Source organism: Phyllobates terribilis, unplaced genomic scaffold (assembly GCF_046119375.1).
Source record: "Phyllobates terribilis strain yellow unplaced genomic scaffold, ASM4611937v1 Scaffold_11__3_contigs__length_659146591, whole genome shotgun sequence".
Lineage (NCBI taxonomy): Eukaryota > Metazoa > Chordata > Amphibia > Anura > Dendrobatidae > Phyllobates > Phyllobates terribilis.
Window position 1 is genome coordinate 649936347 of NW_027362771.1, and position 17423 is coordinate 649953769.

Here is a 17423-nt window from a genome sequence, read left to right on the forward strand (position 1 = left end):
CAGGTCCTGGATCACAGGTGTCCTCTTACTGACAGGTCCTGGATCACAGGTGTCCTCTTACTGACAGGTCCTGGATCACAGGTGTCCTCTTACTGACAGGTCCTGGATCACAGGTGTCCTCTTACTGACAGGTCCTGGAGCCCAGGTGTCCTCTTACTGACAGGTCCTGGAACACAGGTGTCGTCTTACTGACAGGTCCTGGAACACAGGTGTCGTCTTACTGACAGGTCCTGGAACACAGGTGTCGTCTTACTGACAGGTCCTGGAACACAGGTGTCCTCTTACTGACAGGTCCTGGAACACAGGTGTCCTCTTACTGACAGGTCCTGGAATACAGATGACCTCTTACTGACAGGTCCTGGAACACAGGTGACCTCTTACTGACAGGTCCTGGGTCACAGGTGACCTCTTACTGACAGGTTCTGGAGCACAGGCAACCTCTTACTGACAGGTTCTGGATTACAGGTGACATCTAACTGACAGGTCCTGGAGCAAAGTTGTCCTCTTACTGACAGGTTCTGGAGCACAGGCATCCTCTTACTGACAGGTTCTGGAACACAGGCGACCTCTTACTGACAGGTCCTGGTGCACAAGCAACCTCTTACAGACAGGTCCTGGTGTACAGGCAACCTCTTACTGACAGGTCCTGGTGTACAGGCAACCTCTTACTGACAGGTCCTGGAGCACAAGCAACCTCTTACTGACAGGTTCTGGAGCACAGGCGACCTCTTACTGACAGGTCCTGGAGCACAGGCGACCTCTTACTAACAGGTCCTTACTGACAGGTTCTGGATTATAGGTGACCTCTTATTGACAGGTCCTGGATCATAGGTGACCTCTTACTAACAGGTGCTTACTGACAGGTTCTGGATCATAGGTGGACTCTTACTGACAGGTCCTGGATCATAGGTGACCTCCTACTAACAGGTGCTTACTGACAGGTTCTGGATCATAGGTGACCCCTTACTGACAGGTCCTGGAGCACAGGCATCCTCTTACTGACAGGTCCTGGAGCACAGGCATCCTCTTACTGACAGGTCCTGGAGCACAGGCATCCTCTTACTGACAGATCCTGGAGCACAGGCATCCTCTTACTGACAGGTCCTGGAGCACAGGCATCCTCTTACTGACAGGTCCTGGAGCACAGGCATCCTCTTACTGACAGGTCCTGGAGCACAGGCATCCTCTTACTGACAGGTCCTGGAGCACAGGCATCCTCTTACTGACAGGTCCTGGAGCACAGGCGACCTCTTACTGACAGGTCCTGGAGCACAAGCAACCTCTTACTGACAGGTCCTGGTGCACAAGCAACCTCTTACTGACAGGTTCTGGTGTACAGGCAACCTCTTACTGACAGGTCCTGGTGCACAAGCAACCTCTTACTGACAGGTCCTGGAGCACAGGCTTCCTCTTACTGACAGGTCCTGGAGCACAGGCTTCCTCTTACTGACAGGTCCTGGAGCACAGGCTTCCTCTTACTGACAGGTCCTGGAGCACAGACGACCTCTTACTGACAGGTCCTGGAGCACAGGCTTCCTCTTACTGACAGGTCCTGGAGCACAGGCTTCCTCTTACTGACAGGTCCTGGAGCACAGGCTTCCTCTTACTGACAGGTCCTGGAGCACAGACGACCTCTTACTGACAGGTCCTGGAGCACAGACGACCTCTTACTGACAGGTCCTGGAGCACAGGCTTCCTCTTACTGACAGGTCCTGGAGCACAGGCTTCCTCTTACTGACAGGTCCTGGAGCACAGGCTTCCTCTTACTGACAGGTCCTGGAGCACAGACGACCTCTTACTGACAGGTCCTGGAGCACAGGCTTCCTCTTACTGACAGGTCCTGGAGCACACACTGCGGTTTCATCCATCATCAGCGGGATGAGAATCTGCTCGTTGCTCCGCAGGTCGCGGCGACATCTACACCTCTGTAAGTTGCTATGTGATTCAATGGGGTGATGGATGGAGGGGGTGACATTCCCAAGCCCCCTGTAATGGGGTGAGAGGGTCTCCCAGGGAAACGCTCCCCCTCACTCTGCAATAAATGAGCCCCCCCCTGATGCCCCTCCATATATATGTCTGCTCCCTTCGTCCGTCCTCAGACCTGACCAGTCCTGAAAGACCAGGACAGACACCAAACCCTGCGCCCCGGACCCCCGGCACCACCAGACAGCCCCACTGAAGTAGAGGGCAACAGACCCAGCACCAAGGCAGCTCAGGATGAAAGGATTCTCAGCGGTCACAGTGATGACCCTAATAATAGTGGGGGTCTCAAGCAGAGCATCCCCCCAACTCAAGCAACTGAAGGTAAGGGGCAGCCGAGAGTATATGAGTCAGCGAGGGGGGGGGTGTATAGATATGCACACACACACATACATACTAACATACACATACATATATACTGTACATACATATACACACACACATTATATATCTACACATATATACACACATATATACACACATATATATATATACACTAGTCAAGATGTCATTTGGTCCAATCTGAGGGGGACGAAATGTCATGCATAGTGTATACAGGAAGGAGGCGGTGTGTACAGTGTATAGCATATACGGGGAGGAGGTGTGTACGGTGTAAACGGGGAGGAGGCGTGTGCAGTGTATAGCATATACGGGGAGGAGGTGTGTACAGTGTATAGCATATACGGGGAGGAGGTGTGTGCAGTGTATAGCATATACGGGGAGGAGGTGTGTACGGTGTATAGCATATACGGGGAGGAGGTGTGTACGGTGTATAGCATATACGGGGAGGAGGTGTGTACAGTGTATAGCATATACGGGGAGGAGGTGTGTGCAGTGTATAGCATATACGGGGAGGAGGTGTGTGCAGTGTATAGCATATACGGGGAGGAGGTGTGTGCAGTGTATAGCATATACGGGGAGGAGGTGTGTACGGTGTATAGCATATACGGGGAGGAGGTGTGTGCAGTGTATAGCATATACGGGGAGGAGGTGTGTACAGTGTATAGCATATACGGGGAGGAGGAGGTGTGTGCGTTGTATAGCATATACGGGGAGGAGGTGTGTGCAGTGTATAGCATATACGGGGAGGAGGTGTGTACAGTGTATAGCATATACGGGGAGGAGGTGTGTACGGTGTATAGCATATAAGGGGAGGAGGTGTGTGCGGTGTATAGCATATACGGGGAGGAGGTGTGTACAGTGTATAGCATATACGGGGAGGAGGTGTGTGCAGTGTATAGCATATACGGGGAGGAGGTGTGTACAGTGTATAGCATATACGGGGAGGAGGTGTGTACGGTGTATAGCATATACGGGGAGGAGGTGTGTGCGGTGTATAGCATATACGGGGAGGAGGTATGTACGGTGTATAGCATATACGGGGAGGAGGTGTGTACAGTGTATAGCATATACGGGGAGGAGGTGTGTACGGTGTATAGCATATACGGGGAGGAGGTGTGTACGGTGTATAGCATATACGGGGAGGAGGTGTGTACAGTGTATAGCATATACGGGGAGGAGGTGTGTACGGTGTATAGCATATACGGGGAGGAGGTGTGTGCAGTGTATAGCATATACGGGGAGGAGGTGTGTACAGTGTATACGGGGAGGAGGTGTGTACAGTGTATACGGGGAGGAGGTGTGCACAGTGTATAGCATATACGGGGAGGAGGTGTGTGCAGTGTATAGCATACACGGGGAGGAGGTGTGTACAGTATATAGCATATACGGGGAGAAGGTGTGTGCAGTGTATAGCATATACGGGGAGGAGGTGTTTGCAGTGTATAACATATACGGGGAGGAGGTGTGTACAGTGTATAGCATATACGGGGAGGAGGTGTGTACGGTGTATAGCATATACGGGGAGGAGGTTTGTGCGGTGTATAGAGTATACGGGGAGGAGGTGTGTACGGTGTATAGCATATACGGGGAGGAGGTGTGTACGGTGTATAGCATATACGGGGAGGAGGTGTGTGCAGTGTATAGCATATACGGGGAGGAGGTGTGTACAGTGTATAGCATATACGGGGAGAAGGTGTGTGCAGTGTATAGCATATACGGGGAGGAGGTGTGTACAGTGTATAGCATATACGGGGAGAAGGTGTGTGCAGTGTATAGCATATACGGGGAGGAGGTGTGTACAGTGTATAGCATATACGGGGAGGAGGTGTGTGCAGTGTATAGCATATACGGGGAGGAGGTGTGTACAGTGTATAGCATATACGGGGAGAAGGTGTGTGCAGTGTATAGCATATACGGGGAGGAGGTGTGTGCAGTGTATAGCATATACGGGGAGGAGGTGTGTGCAGTGTATAGCATATACGGGGAGGAGGTGTGTGCAGTGTATAGCATATACGGGGAGGAGGTATGTACGGTGTATAGCATATACGGGGAGGAGGTGTGTACAGTGTATAGCATATACGGGGAGGAGGTGTGTACGGTGTATAGCATATACGGGGAGGAGGTGTGTACGGTGTATAGCATATACGGGGAGGAGGTTTGTGCGGTGTATAGCATATACGGGGAGGAGGTGTGTACGGTGTATAGCATATACGGGGAGGAGGTGTGTGCAGTGTATAGCATATACGGGGAGGAGGTGTGTACAGTGTATAGCATATACGGGGAGGAGGTGTGTACGGTGTATAGCGTATACGGGGAGGAGGTGTGTACGGTGTATAGCATATACGGGGAGGAGGTGTGTGCAGTGTATAGCATATACGGGGAGGAGGTGTGTACGGTGTATAGCATATACGGGGAGGAGGTGTGTACGGTGTATAGCATATACGGGGAGGAGGTGTGTACGGTGTATAGCATATACGGGAAGGAGGTGTGTACGGTGTATAGCATATACGGGGAGGAGGTGTGTGCAGTGTATAGCATATACGGGGAGGAGGTGTGTACGGTGTATAGCATATACGGGGAGGAGGTGTGTACGGTGTATAGCATATACGGGGAGGAGGTGTGTACGGTGTATAGCATATACGGGGAGGAGGTGTGTACGGTGTATAGCATATACGGGGAGGAGGTGTGTACGGTGTATAGCATATACGGGGAGGAGGTGTGTACGGTGTATAGCATATACGGGGAGGAGGTGTGTGCAGTGTATAGCATATACGGGGAGGAGGTGTGTACAGTGTATAGCATATACGGGGAGGAGGTGTGTACGGTGTACAGCATATACGGGGAGGAGGTGTGTGCAGTGTATAGCATATACGGGGAGGAGGTGTGTACAGTGTATAGCATATACGGGGAGGAGGTGTGTACAGTGTATAGCATATACGGGGAGGAGGTGTGTGCGGTGTATAGCATATACGGGGAGGAGGTGTGTACGGTGTATAGCATATACGGGGAGGAGGTGTGTACGGTGTATAGCATATACGGGGAGGAGGTGTGTACGGTGTATAGCATATACGGGGAGGAGGTGTGTACGGTGTATAGCATATACGGGGAGGAGGTGTGTGCTGTGTATAGCATATACGGGGAGGAGGTGTGTACGGTGTATAGCATATACGGGGAGGAGGTGTATGCGGTGCATAGCATATACGGGGAGGAGGTGTGTACGGTGCGTAGCATATACGGGGAGGAGGTGTGTACGGTGAATAGCATATACGGGGAGGAGGTGTGTACGGTGTATAGCATATACGGGGAGGAGGTGTGTACGGTGTATAGCATATACGGGGAGGAGGTGTGTACGGTGTATAGCATATACGGGGAGGAGGTGTGTGCGGTGTATAGCATATACGGGGAGGAGGTGTGTACGGTGTATAGCATATACGGGGAGGAGGTGTGTACGGTGTATAGCATATACGGGGAGGAGGTGTGTACAGTGTATAGCATATACGGGGAGGAGGTGTGTGCAGTGTATAGCATATACGGGGAGGAGGTGTGTACAGTGTATAGCATATACGGGGAGGAGGTGTGTACAGTGTATAGCATATACGGGGAGGAGGTGTGTGCGGTGTATAGCGTATAAGGGGAGGAGGTGTGTGCGGTGTATAGCATATACGGGGAGGAGGTGTGTACGGTGTATAGCATATACGGGGAGGAGGTGTGTACGGTGTATAGCATATACGGGGAGGAGGTGTGTACAGTGTATAGCATATACGGGGAGGAGGTGTGTACGGTGTATAGCATATACGGGGAGGAGGTGTGTGCAGTGTATAGCATATACGGGGAGGAGGTGTGTACAGTGTATAGCATATACGGGGAGGAGGTGTGTACAGTGTATAGCATATACGGGGAGGAGGTGTGTGCGGTGTATAGCGTATAAGGGGAGGAGGTGTGTGCGGTGTATAGCATATACGGGGAGGAGGTGTGTACGGTGTATAGCATATACGGGGAGGAGGTGTGTACGGTGTATAGCATATACGGGGAGGAGGTGTGTACGGTGTATAGCATATACGGGGAGGAGGTGTGTACGGTGTATAGCATATAAAGGGAGGAGGTGTGTGCAGTGTATAGCATATACGGGGAGGAGGTGTGTACGGTGTATAGCATATACGGGGAGGAGGTGTGTACGGTGTATAGCATATACGGGGAGGAGGTGTGTGCGATGTATAGCATATACGGGGAGGAGGTGTGTGCGGTGTATAGCATATACGGGGAGGAGGTGTGTACGGTGTATAGCATATACGGGGAGGAGGTGTGTACGGTGTATAGCATATACGGGGAGGAGGTGTGTACGGTGTATAGCATATACGGGGAGGAGGTGTGTACGGTGTATAGCATATACGGGAGGAGGTGTGTGCGGTGTATAGCATATACGGGGAGGAGGTGTGTACAGTGTATAGCATATACGGGGAGGAGGTGTGTGCGGTGTATAGCATATACGGGGAGGAGGTGTGTGCGGTGTATAGCATATACGGTGAGGAGGTGTGTGCAGTGTATAGCATATACGGGAGGAGGTGTGTGCAGTGTATAGCATATACGGGGAGGAGGTGTGTGCGGTGTATAGCATATACGGGGAGGAGGTGTGTGCGGTGTATAGCATATACGGGAGGAGGTGTGTGCGGTGTATAGCATATACGGTGAGGAGGTGTGTGCAATGTATAGCATATACGGGAGGAGGTGTGTGCAGTGTATAGCATATACGGGGAGGAGGTGTGTACGGTGTATAGCATATACGGGGAGGAGGTGTGTGCGGTGTATAGCATATAAGGTGAGGAGGTGTGTGCAGTGTATAGCATATACGGGAGGAGGTGTGTGCGGTGTATAGCATATACGGGGAGGAGGTGTGTACAGTGTATAGCATATACGGGGAGGAGGTGTGTACAGTGTATAGCATATACGGGGAGGAGGTGTGTGCGGTGTATAGCGTATAAGGGGAGGAGGTGTGTGCGGTGTATAGCATATACGGGGAGGAGGTGTGTACGGTGTATAGCATATACGGGGAGGAGGTGTGTGCGGTGTATAGCATATACGGGGAGGAGGTGTGTGCGGTGTATAGCATATACGGGGAGGAGGTGTGTGCAGTGTATAGCATATACGGGGAGGAGGTGTGTACGGTGTATAGCATATACGGGGAGGAGGTGTGTGCGGTGTATAGCATATACGGGGAGGAGGTATGTGCGGTGTATAGCATATACGGGAGGAGGTGTGTGCAGTGTATAGCATATACGGGGAGGAGGTGTGTACAGTGTATAGCATATAAGGGGAGGAGGTGTGTACGGTGTATAGCATATACGGAGTGGAGGTGTGTGCAGTGTATAGCATATACGGGGAGGAGGTGTGTACAGTGTACAGCATATACGGGGAGGAGGTGTGTACGGTGTATAGCATAAACGGGGAGGAGGTGTGTGCAGTGTATAGCATATACGGGGAGGAGGTGTGTACAGTGTATAGCATATACGGGGAGGAGGTGTGTACGGTGTATAGCATATACGGGGAGGAGGTGTGTACAGTGTATAGCATATACGGGGAGGAGGTGTGTACAGTGTATACGGGGAGGAGGTGTGTGCAGTGTATACGGGGAGGAGGTGTGTGCAGTGTATACGGGGAGGAGGTGTGTGCAGTGTATAGCATATACGGGGAGGAGGTGTGTACAGTGTATAGCATATACGGGGAGGAGGTGTGTGCAGTGTATAGCATATACGGGGAGGAGGTGTATGCAGTGTATAGCATATACGGGGAGGAGGTGTGTACGGTGTATAGCATATACGGGGAGGAGGTGTGTACAGTGTATAGCATATACGGGGAGGAGGTGTGTACGGTGTATAGCATATACGGGGAGGAGGTGTGTGCAGTGTATAGCATATACGGGGAGGAGGTGTGTACGGTGTATAGCATATACGGGGAGGAGGTGTGTGCGGTGTATAGTATATACGGGGAGGAGGTATGTGCGGTGTATAGCATATACGGGAGGAGGTGTGTGCAGTGTATAGCATATACGGGGAGGAGGTGTGTACAGTGTATAGCATATAAGGGGAGGAGGTGTGTACGGTGTATAGCATATACGGAGTGGAGGTGTGTGCAGTGTATAGCATATACGGGGAGGAGGTGTGTACAGTGTACAGCATATACAGGGAGGAGGTGTGTACGGTGTATAGCATAAACGGGGAGGAGGTGTGTGCAGTGTATAGCATATACGGGGAGGAGGTGTGTACAGTGTATAGCATATACGGGGAGGAGGTGTGTACGGTGTATAGCATATACGGGGAGGAGGTGTGTACAGTGTATAGCATATACGGGGAGGAGGTGTGTACAGTGTATACGGGGAGGAGGTGTGTGCAGTGTATACGGGGAGGAGGTGTGTGCAGTGTATAGCATATACGGGGAGGAGGTGTGTACAGTGTATAGCATATACGGGGAGGAGGTGTGTGCAGTGTATAGCATATACGGGGAGGAGGTGTATGCAGTGTATAGCATATACGGGGAGGAGGTGTGTACGGTGTATAGCATATACGGGGAGGAGGTGTGTACAGTGTATAGCATATACGGGGAGGAGGTGTGTACGGTGTATAGCATATACGGGGAGCAGGTGTGTGCAGTGTATAGCATATACGGGGAGGAGGTGTGTACAGTGTATAGCATATACGGGGAGGAGGTGTGTGCAGTGTATAGCATATACGGGGAGGAGGTGTGTACAGTGTATAGCATATACGGGGAGGAGGTGTGTACAGCATATACGGGGAGGAGGTGTGTGCGGTGTATAGCGTATAAGGGGAGGAGGTGTGTGCGGTGTATAGCATATACGGGGAGGAGGTGTGTACGGTGTATAGCATATACGGGGAGGAGGTGTGTACGGTGTATAGCATATACGGGGAGGAGGTGTGTACAGTGTATAGCATATACGGGGAGGAGGTGTGTACGGTGTATAGCATATACGGGGAGGAGGTGTGTGCAGTGTATAGCATATACGGGGAGGAGGTGTGTACAGTGTATAGCATATACGGGGAGGAGGTGTGTACAGTGTATAGCATATACGGGGAGGAGGTGTGTGCGGTCTATAGCGTATAAGGGGAGGAGGTGTGTGCGGTGTATAGCATATACGGGGAGGAGGTGTGTACGGTGTATAGCATATACGGGGAGGAGGTGTGTACAGTGTATAGCATATACGGGGAGGAGGTGTGTACGGTGTATAGCATATACGGGGAGGAGGTGTGTACGGTGTATAGCATATACGGGGAGGAGGTGTGTACGGTGTATAGCATATAAAGGGAGGAGGTGTGTGCAGTGTATAGCATATACGGGGAGGAGGTGTGTACGGTGTATAGCATATACGGGGAGGAGGTGTGTACGGTGTATAGCATATACGGGGAGGAGGTGTGAACGGTGTATAGCATATACGGGGAGGAGGTGTGTGCGGTGTATAGCATATACGGGGAGGAGGTGTGTACGGTGTATAGCATATACGGGGAGGAGGTGTGTACAGTGTATAGCATATAAGGGGAGGAGGTGTGTACGGTGTATAGCATATACGGAGTGGAGGTGTGTGCAGTGTATAGCATATACGGGGAGGAGGTGTGTACAGTGTACAGCATATACAGGGAGGAGGTGTGTACGGTGTATAGCATAAACGGGGAGGAGGTGTGTGCAGTGTATAGCATATACGGGAAGGAGGTGTGTACAGTGTATAGCATATACGGGGAGGAGGTGTGTACGGTGTATAGCATATACGGGGAGGAGGTGTGTACAGTGTATAGCATATACGGGGAGGAGGTGTGTACAGTGTATACGGGGAGGAGGTGTGTGCAGTGTATACGGGGAGGAGGTGTGTGCAGTGTATAGCATATACGGGGAGGAGGTGTGTACAGTGTATAGCATATACGTGGAGGAGGTGTGTGCAGTGTATAGCATATACGGGGAGGAGGTGTATGCAGTGTATAGCATATACGGGGAGGAGGTGTGTACGGTGTATAGCATATACGGGGAGGAGGTGTGTACAGTGTATAGCATATACGGGGAGGAGGTGTGTACGGTGTATAGCATATACGGGGAGCAGGTGTGTGCAGTGTATAGCATATATGGGGAGGAGGTGTGTACAGTGTATAGCATATACGGGGAGGAGGTGTGTGCAGTGTATAGCATATACGGGGAGGAGGTGTGTACAGTGTATAGCATATACGGGGAGGAGGTGTGTACAGTGTATAGCATATACGGGGAGGAGGTGTGTGCGGTGTATAGCGTATAAGGGGAGGAGGTGTGTGCGGTGTATAGCATATACGGGGAGGAGGTGTGTACGGTGTATAGCATATACGGGGAGGAGGTGTGTACGGTGTATAGCATATACGGGGAGGAGGTGTGTACAGTGTATAGCATATACGGGGAGGAGGTGTGTACGGTGTATAGCATATACGGGGAGGAGGTGTGTGCAGTGTATAGCATATACGGGGAGGAGGTGTGTACAGTGTATAGCATATACGGGGAGGAGGTGTGTACAGTGTATAGCATATACGGGGAGGAGGTGTGTGCGGTCTATAGCGTATAAGGGGAGGAGGTGTGTGCGGTGTATAGCATATACGGGGAGGAGGTGTGTACGGTGTATAGCATATACGGGGAGGAGGTGTGTACGGTGTATAGCATATACGGGGAGGAGGTGTGTACGGTGTATAGCATATACGGGGAGGAGGTGTGTACGGTGTATAGCATATACGGGGAGGAGGTGTGTACGGTGTATAGCATATAAAGGGAGGAGGTGTGTGCAGTGTATAGCATATACGGGGAGGAGGTGTGTACGGTGTATAGCATATACGGGGAGGAGGTGTGTACGGTGTATAGCATATACGGGGAGGAGGTGTGTACGGTGTATAGCATATACGGGGAGGAGGTGTGTGCGGTGTATAGCATATACGGGGAGGAGGTGTGTACGGTGTATAGAATATACGGGGAGGAGGTGTGTACGGTGTATAGCATATACGGGGAGGAGGTGTGTACGGTGTATAGCATATACGGGGAGGAGGTGTGTACGGTGTATAGCATATACGGGAGGAGGTGTGTGCGGTGTATAGCATATACGGGGAGGAGGTGTGTACAGTGTATAGCATATACGGGGAGGAGGTGTGTGCGGTGTATAGCATATACGGTGAGGAGGTGTGTGCAGTGTATAGCATATACGGGAGGAGGTGTGTGCAGTGTATAGCATATACGGGGAGGAGGTGTGTGCAGTGTATAGCATATACGGGGAGGAGGTGTGTGCGGTGTATAGCATATACGGGGAGGAGGTGTGTGCGGTGTATAGCATATACGGGAGGAGGTGTGTGCGGTTTATAGCATATACGGTGAGGAGGTGTGTGCAATGTATAGCATATACGGGAGGAGGTGTGTGCAGTGTATAGCATATACGGGGAGGAGGTGTGTACGGTGTATAGCATATACGGGGAGGAGGTGTGTGCGGTGTATAGCATATACGGTGAGGAGGTGTGTGCAGTGTATAGCATATACGGGAGGAGGTGTGTGCGGTGTATAGCATATACGGGGAGGAGGTGTGTACAGTGTATAGCATATACGGGGAGGAGGTGTGTACAGTGTATAGCATATACGGGGAGGAGGTGTGTGCAGTGTATAGCATATACGGGGAGGAGGTGTGTGCAGTGTATAGCATATACGGGGAGGAGGTGTGTACGGTGTATAGCATATACGGGGAGGAGGTGTGTGCGGTGTATAGCATATACGGGGAGGAGGTGTGTGCGGTGTATAGCATATACGGGGAGGAGGTGTGTGCGGTGTATAGCATATACGGGGAGGAGGTGTGTGCAGTGTATAGCATATACGGGGAGGAGGTGTGTACGGTGTATAGCATATACGGGGAGGAGGTGTGTGCGGTGTACAGCATATACGGGGAGGAGGTATGTGCGGTGTATAGCATATACGGGAGGAGGTGTGTGCAGTGTATAGCATATACGGGGAGGAGATGTGTACAGTGTATAGCATATAAGGGGAGGAGGTATGTGCGGTGTATAGCATATACGGGAGGAGGTGTGTGCAGTGTATAGCATATACGGGGAGGAGGTGTGTGCAGTGTATAGCATATACGGGGAGGAGGTGTGTACGGTGTATAGCATATACGGAGTGGAGGTGTGTGCAGTGTATAGCATATACGGGGAGGAGGTGTGTACAGTGTACAGCATATACGGGGAGGAGGTGTGTACGGTGTATAGCATAAACGGGGAGGAGGTGTGTGCAGTGTATAGCATATACGGGGAGGAGGTGTGTACAGTGTATAGCATATACGGGGAGGAGGTGTGTACCGTGTATAGCATATACGGGGAGGAGGTGTGTACGGTGTATAGCATATACGGGGAGGAGGTGTGTACAGTGTATACGGGGAGGAGGTGTGTGCAGTGTATACGGGGAGGAGGTGTGTGCAGTGTATAGTATATACGGGGAGGAGGTGTGTACAGTGTATAGAATATACGGGGAGGAGGTGTGTGCAGTGTATAGCATATACGGGGAGGAGGTGTGTGCGGTGTATAGCATATACCGGGAGGTGTGTACAGTGTATAGCATATACGGGGAGGAGGTGTGTACAGTGTATAGCATATACGGGGAGGAGGTGTGTACAGTGTATAGCATATACGGGGAGGAGGTGTGTGCGGTGTATAGCATATACGGGGAGGAGGTGTGTGCAGTGTATAGCATATACGGGGAGGAGGTGTGTACGGTGTATAGCATATACGGGGAGGAGGTATGTGCGGTGTATAGCATATACGGGAGGAGGTGTGTGCAGTGTATAGCATATATATGGGGAGGAGGTGTGTACAGTGTATAGCATATAAGGGGAGGAGGTGTGTACGGTGTATAGCATATACGGATTGGAGGTGTGTGCAGTGTATAGCATATACGGGGAGGAGGTGTGTGCAGTGTACAGCATATACAGGGAGGAGGTGTGTACGGTGTATAGCATAAACGGGGAGGAGGTGTGTGCAGTGTATAGCATATACGGGGAGGAGGTGTGTACAGTGTATAGCATATACGGGGAGGAGGTGTGTACGGTGTATAGCAAATACGGGGAGGAGGTGTGTACAGTGTATAGCATATACGGGGAGGAGGTGTGTACAGTGTATACGGGGAGGAGGTGTGTGCAGTGTATACGGGGAGGAGGTGTGTGCAGTGTATAGCATATACGGGGAGGAGGTGTGTACAGTGTATAGCATATACGGGGAGGAGGTGTGTGCAGTGTATAGCATATACGGGGAGGAGGTGTATGCAGTGTATATCATATACGGGGAGGAGGTGTGTACGGTGTATAGCATATACGGGGAGGAGGTGTGTACAGTGTATAGCATATACGGGGAGGAGGTGCGTACGGTGTATAGCATATACGGGGAGCAGGTGCGTGCAGTGTATAGCATATACGGGGAGGAGGTGTGTACAGTGTATAGCATATACGGGGAGGAGGTGTGTACAGTGTATAGCAAATACGGGGAGGAGGTGTGTACAGTGTATAGCATATACGGGGAGGAGGTGTGTACAGTGTATAGCATATACGGGGAGGAGGTGTGTGCAGTGTATAGCATATACGGGGAGGAGTTGTGTACGGTGTATAGCATATACGGGGAGGAGGTGTGTACAGTGTATAGCATATATGCTGAGGAGGTGTGTACGGTGTATAGCATATACGGGGAGGAGGTGTGTACAGTGTATAGCATATACGGGGAGGAGTTGTGTACGGTGTATAGCATATACGGGGAGGAGGTGTGTACAGTGTATAGCATATACGGGGAGGAGTTGTGTACGGTGTATAGCATATACGGGGAGGAGGTGTGTACAGTGTATAGCATATACGGGGAGGAGGTGTGTACGGTGTATAGCATATACAGGGAGGAGGTGTATACGGTGTATAGCATATACAGGAGGAGGTGTGTGTGGTGTATAGCATATACGGGGAGGAGGTGTGTGCGGTGTATAGCATATACGGGGAGGAGGTGTGTGCAGTGTATAGCATATACGGGGAGGAGGTGTGTACGGTGTATACCATATACGGGGAGGAGGTGTGTGCGGTGTATAGCATATACGGGAGGAGGTGTGTGCAGTGTATAGCATATACGGGAGGAGGTGTGCGCAGTGTATAGCATATACGGGAGGAGGTGTGCGCAGTGTATAGCATATACGGGAGGAGGTGTGCGCGGTGTATACCATATACGGGGAGGAGGTGTGTACGGTGTATAGCATATACGGGAGGAGGTGTGTGCAGTGTATAGCATAAACGGGAGGAGGTGTGCGCAGTGTATAGCATATACGGGGAGGAGGTGTGTACGGTGTATAGCATATACGGGGAGGAGGTGTGTGCAGTGTATAGCATATACGGGAAGGAGGTGTGTGCAGTGTATAGCATATACGGGAGGAGGTGTGCGCAGTGTATAGCATATACGGGAGGAGGTGTGCGCGGTGTATACCATATACGGGGAGGAGGTGTGTACGGTGTATAGCATATACGGGAGGAGGTGTGTGCAGTGTATAGCATAAACGGGAGGAGGTGTGCGCAGTGTATAGCATATACGGGGAGGAGGTGTGTACGGTGTATAGCATATACGGGGAGGAGGTGTGTACGGTGTATAGCATATACGGGGAGAAGGTGTGTACGATGTATAGCATATACGGGGAGGAGGTGTGTACAGTGTATAGCATATACGGGGAGGAGATGTGTGCAGTGTATAGCATATACGGGGAGGAGGTGTGTACGGTGTATAGCATATACGGGGAGGAGGTGTGTGCGGTGTATAGCATATACGGGGAGGAGGTGTGTGCGGTGTATAGCATATACGGGGAGGAGGTGTGTGCAGTGTATAGCATATACGGGGAGGAGGTGTGTACGGTGTATACCATATACGGGGAGGAGGTGTGTGCGGTGTATAGCATATACGGGAGGAGGTGTGTGCAGTGTATAGCATATACGGGGAGGAGGTGTGTACAGTGTATAGCATATACGGGGAGGAGGTGTGTACGGTGTATAGCATATACGGGGTGGAGGTATGTACGGTGTATAGCATATACGGGGTGGAGGTGTGTGCAGTGTATAGCATATACGGGGTGGAGGTGTGTGCAGTGTATAGCATATACGGGAGGAGGTGTGTGCGGTGTATAGCATATACGGGGAGGAGGTGTGTACAGTGTATAGCATATACGGGGAGCAGGTGTGTACAGTGTATAGCATATACGGGGAGGAGGTGTGTACGGTGTATAGCATATACGGGGAGGAGTTGTGTGCAGTGTATAGCATATACGGGGAGGAGGTGTGTACAGTGTATAGCATATACGGGGAGGAGGTGTGTGCAGTGTATAGCATATACGGGGAGGAGTTGTGTACGGTGTATAGCATATACGGGGAGGAGGTGTGTACAGTGTATAGCATATACGGGGAGGAGTTGTGTACGGTGTATAGCATATACGGGGAGGAGGTGTGTACGGTGTATAGCATATACAGGAGGAGGTGTGTGCGGTGTATAGCATATACGGGGAGGAGGTGTGTGCGGTGTATAGCATATACGGGGAGGAGATGTGTGCAGTGTATAGCATATACGGGGAGGAGGTGTGTACGGTGTATAGCATATACGGGGAGGAGGTGTGTGCGGTGTATAGCATATACGGGAGGAGGTGTGTGCAGTGTATAGCATATACGGGAGGAGGTGTGCGCAGTGTATAGCATATACGGGAGGAGGTGTGTGCAGTGTATAGCATATACGGGGAGGAGGTGTGTACAGTGTATAGCATATACGGGGAGGAGGTGTGTACGGTGTATAGCATATACGGGGAGGAGGTATGTACGGTGTATAGCATATACGGGGAGGAGGTGTGTACAGTGTATAGCATATACGGGGAGGAGGTGTGTACGGTGTATAGCATATACGGGGTGGAGGTGTGTGCAGTGTATAGCATATACGGGGAGGAGGTGTGTACAGTGTATACGGTGAGGAGGTGTGTGCAGTGTATAGCATATACGGGAGGAGGTGTGTGCGGTGTATAGCATATACGGGGAGGAGGTGTGCACAGTGTATACGGTGAGGAGGTGTGTGGAGTGTATAGCATATACGGGAGGAGGTGTGTGCGGTGTATAGCATATACGGGGAGGAGGTGTGTACAGTGTATAGCATATACGGGGAGGAGGTGTGTACAGTGTATAGCATATACGGGGAGGAGGTGTGTACGGTGTATAGCATATACGGGGAGGAGGTGTGTGCAGTGTATAGCATATACGGGGAGGAGGTGTGTACGGTGTATAGCATAAACGGGGAGGAGGTGTGTACAGTGTATAGCATATACGGGGAGGAGGTGTGTACGGTGTATAGCATATACGGGGAGGAGGTGTGTACGGTGTATAGCATATACGGGGAGGAGGTGTGTACAGTGTATAACATATACGGTGAGGAGGTGTGTACAGTGTATAGCATATACGGGGAGGAGGTGTGTGCAATGTATAGCATATACGGGGAGGAGGTGTGTACAATGTATAGCATATACGGGGAGGAGGTGTGTGCAGTGTATAGCATATACGGGGAGGAGGTGTGTACGGTGTATAGCATATACGGGGAGGAGGTGTGTACAGTGTATAGTATATACGGGGAGGAGGTGTGTACAGTTTATAGCATATACGGGGAGGAGGTGTGTACAGTGTATAGCATATATGGGGAGGAGGAGGTGTGTGCGGTGTATAGCATATACGGGAGGAGGTGTGTGCAGTGTATAGCATATACGGGGAGGAGGTGTGTACGGTGTATAGCATATACGGGGAGGAGGTGTGTGCAGTGTATAGCATATACGGGGAGGAGGTGTGTGCAGTGTATAGCATATACGGGGAGGAGGTGTGTACAGTGTATAGCATATACGGGAAGGAGGAGGTGTGTGCGGTGTATAGCATATACGGGAGGAGGTGTGTGCAGTGTATAGCATATACGGGGAGGAGGTGTGTACGGTGTATAGCATATACGGGGAGGAGGTGTGTGCAGTGTATAGCATATACGGGGAGGAGGTGTGTGCAGTGTATAGCATATACGGGGAGGAGGTGTGTA

The 17423-nt window shown here is 51.1% G+C and overlaps 1 protein-coding gene across 1 annotated transcript in view; it reads left to right on the plus strand.

The window, feature by feature from the left end:
* Positions 1-2074: 2074 nt before the first annotated feature.
* LOC141165479 (C-type natriuretic peptide-like) overlaps positions 2075-17423 on the plus strand; it is a 62422-nt gene continuing 47073 nt past the window's right edge. The window contains exon 1 of the mRNA XM_073651082.1: positions 2075-2304. Coding sequence (XP_073507183.1) covers positions 2218-2304 — 87 coding nt within the window. The 5' untranslated portion in view covers positions 2075-2217. The remainder of the gene's footprint in view (positions 2305-17423) is intronic.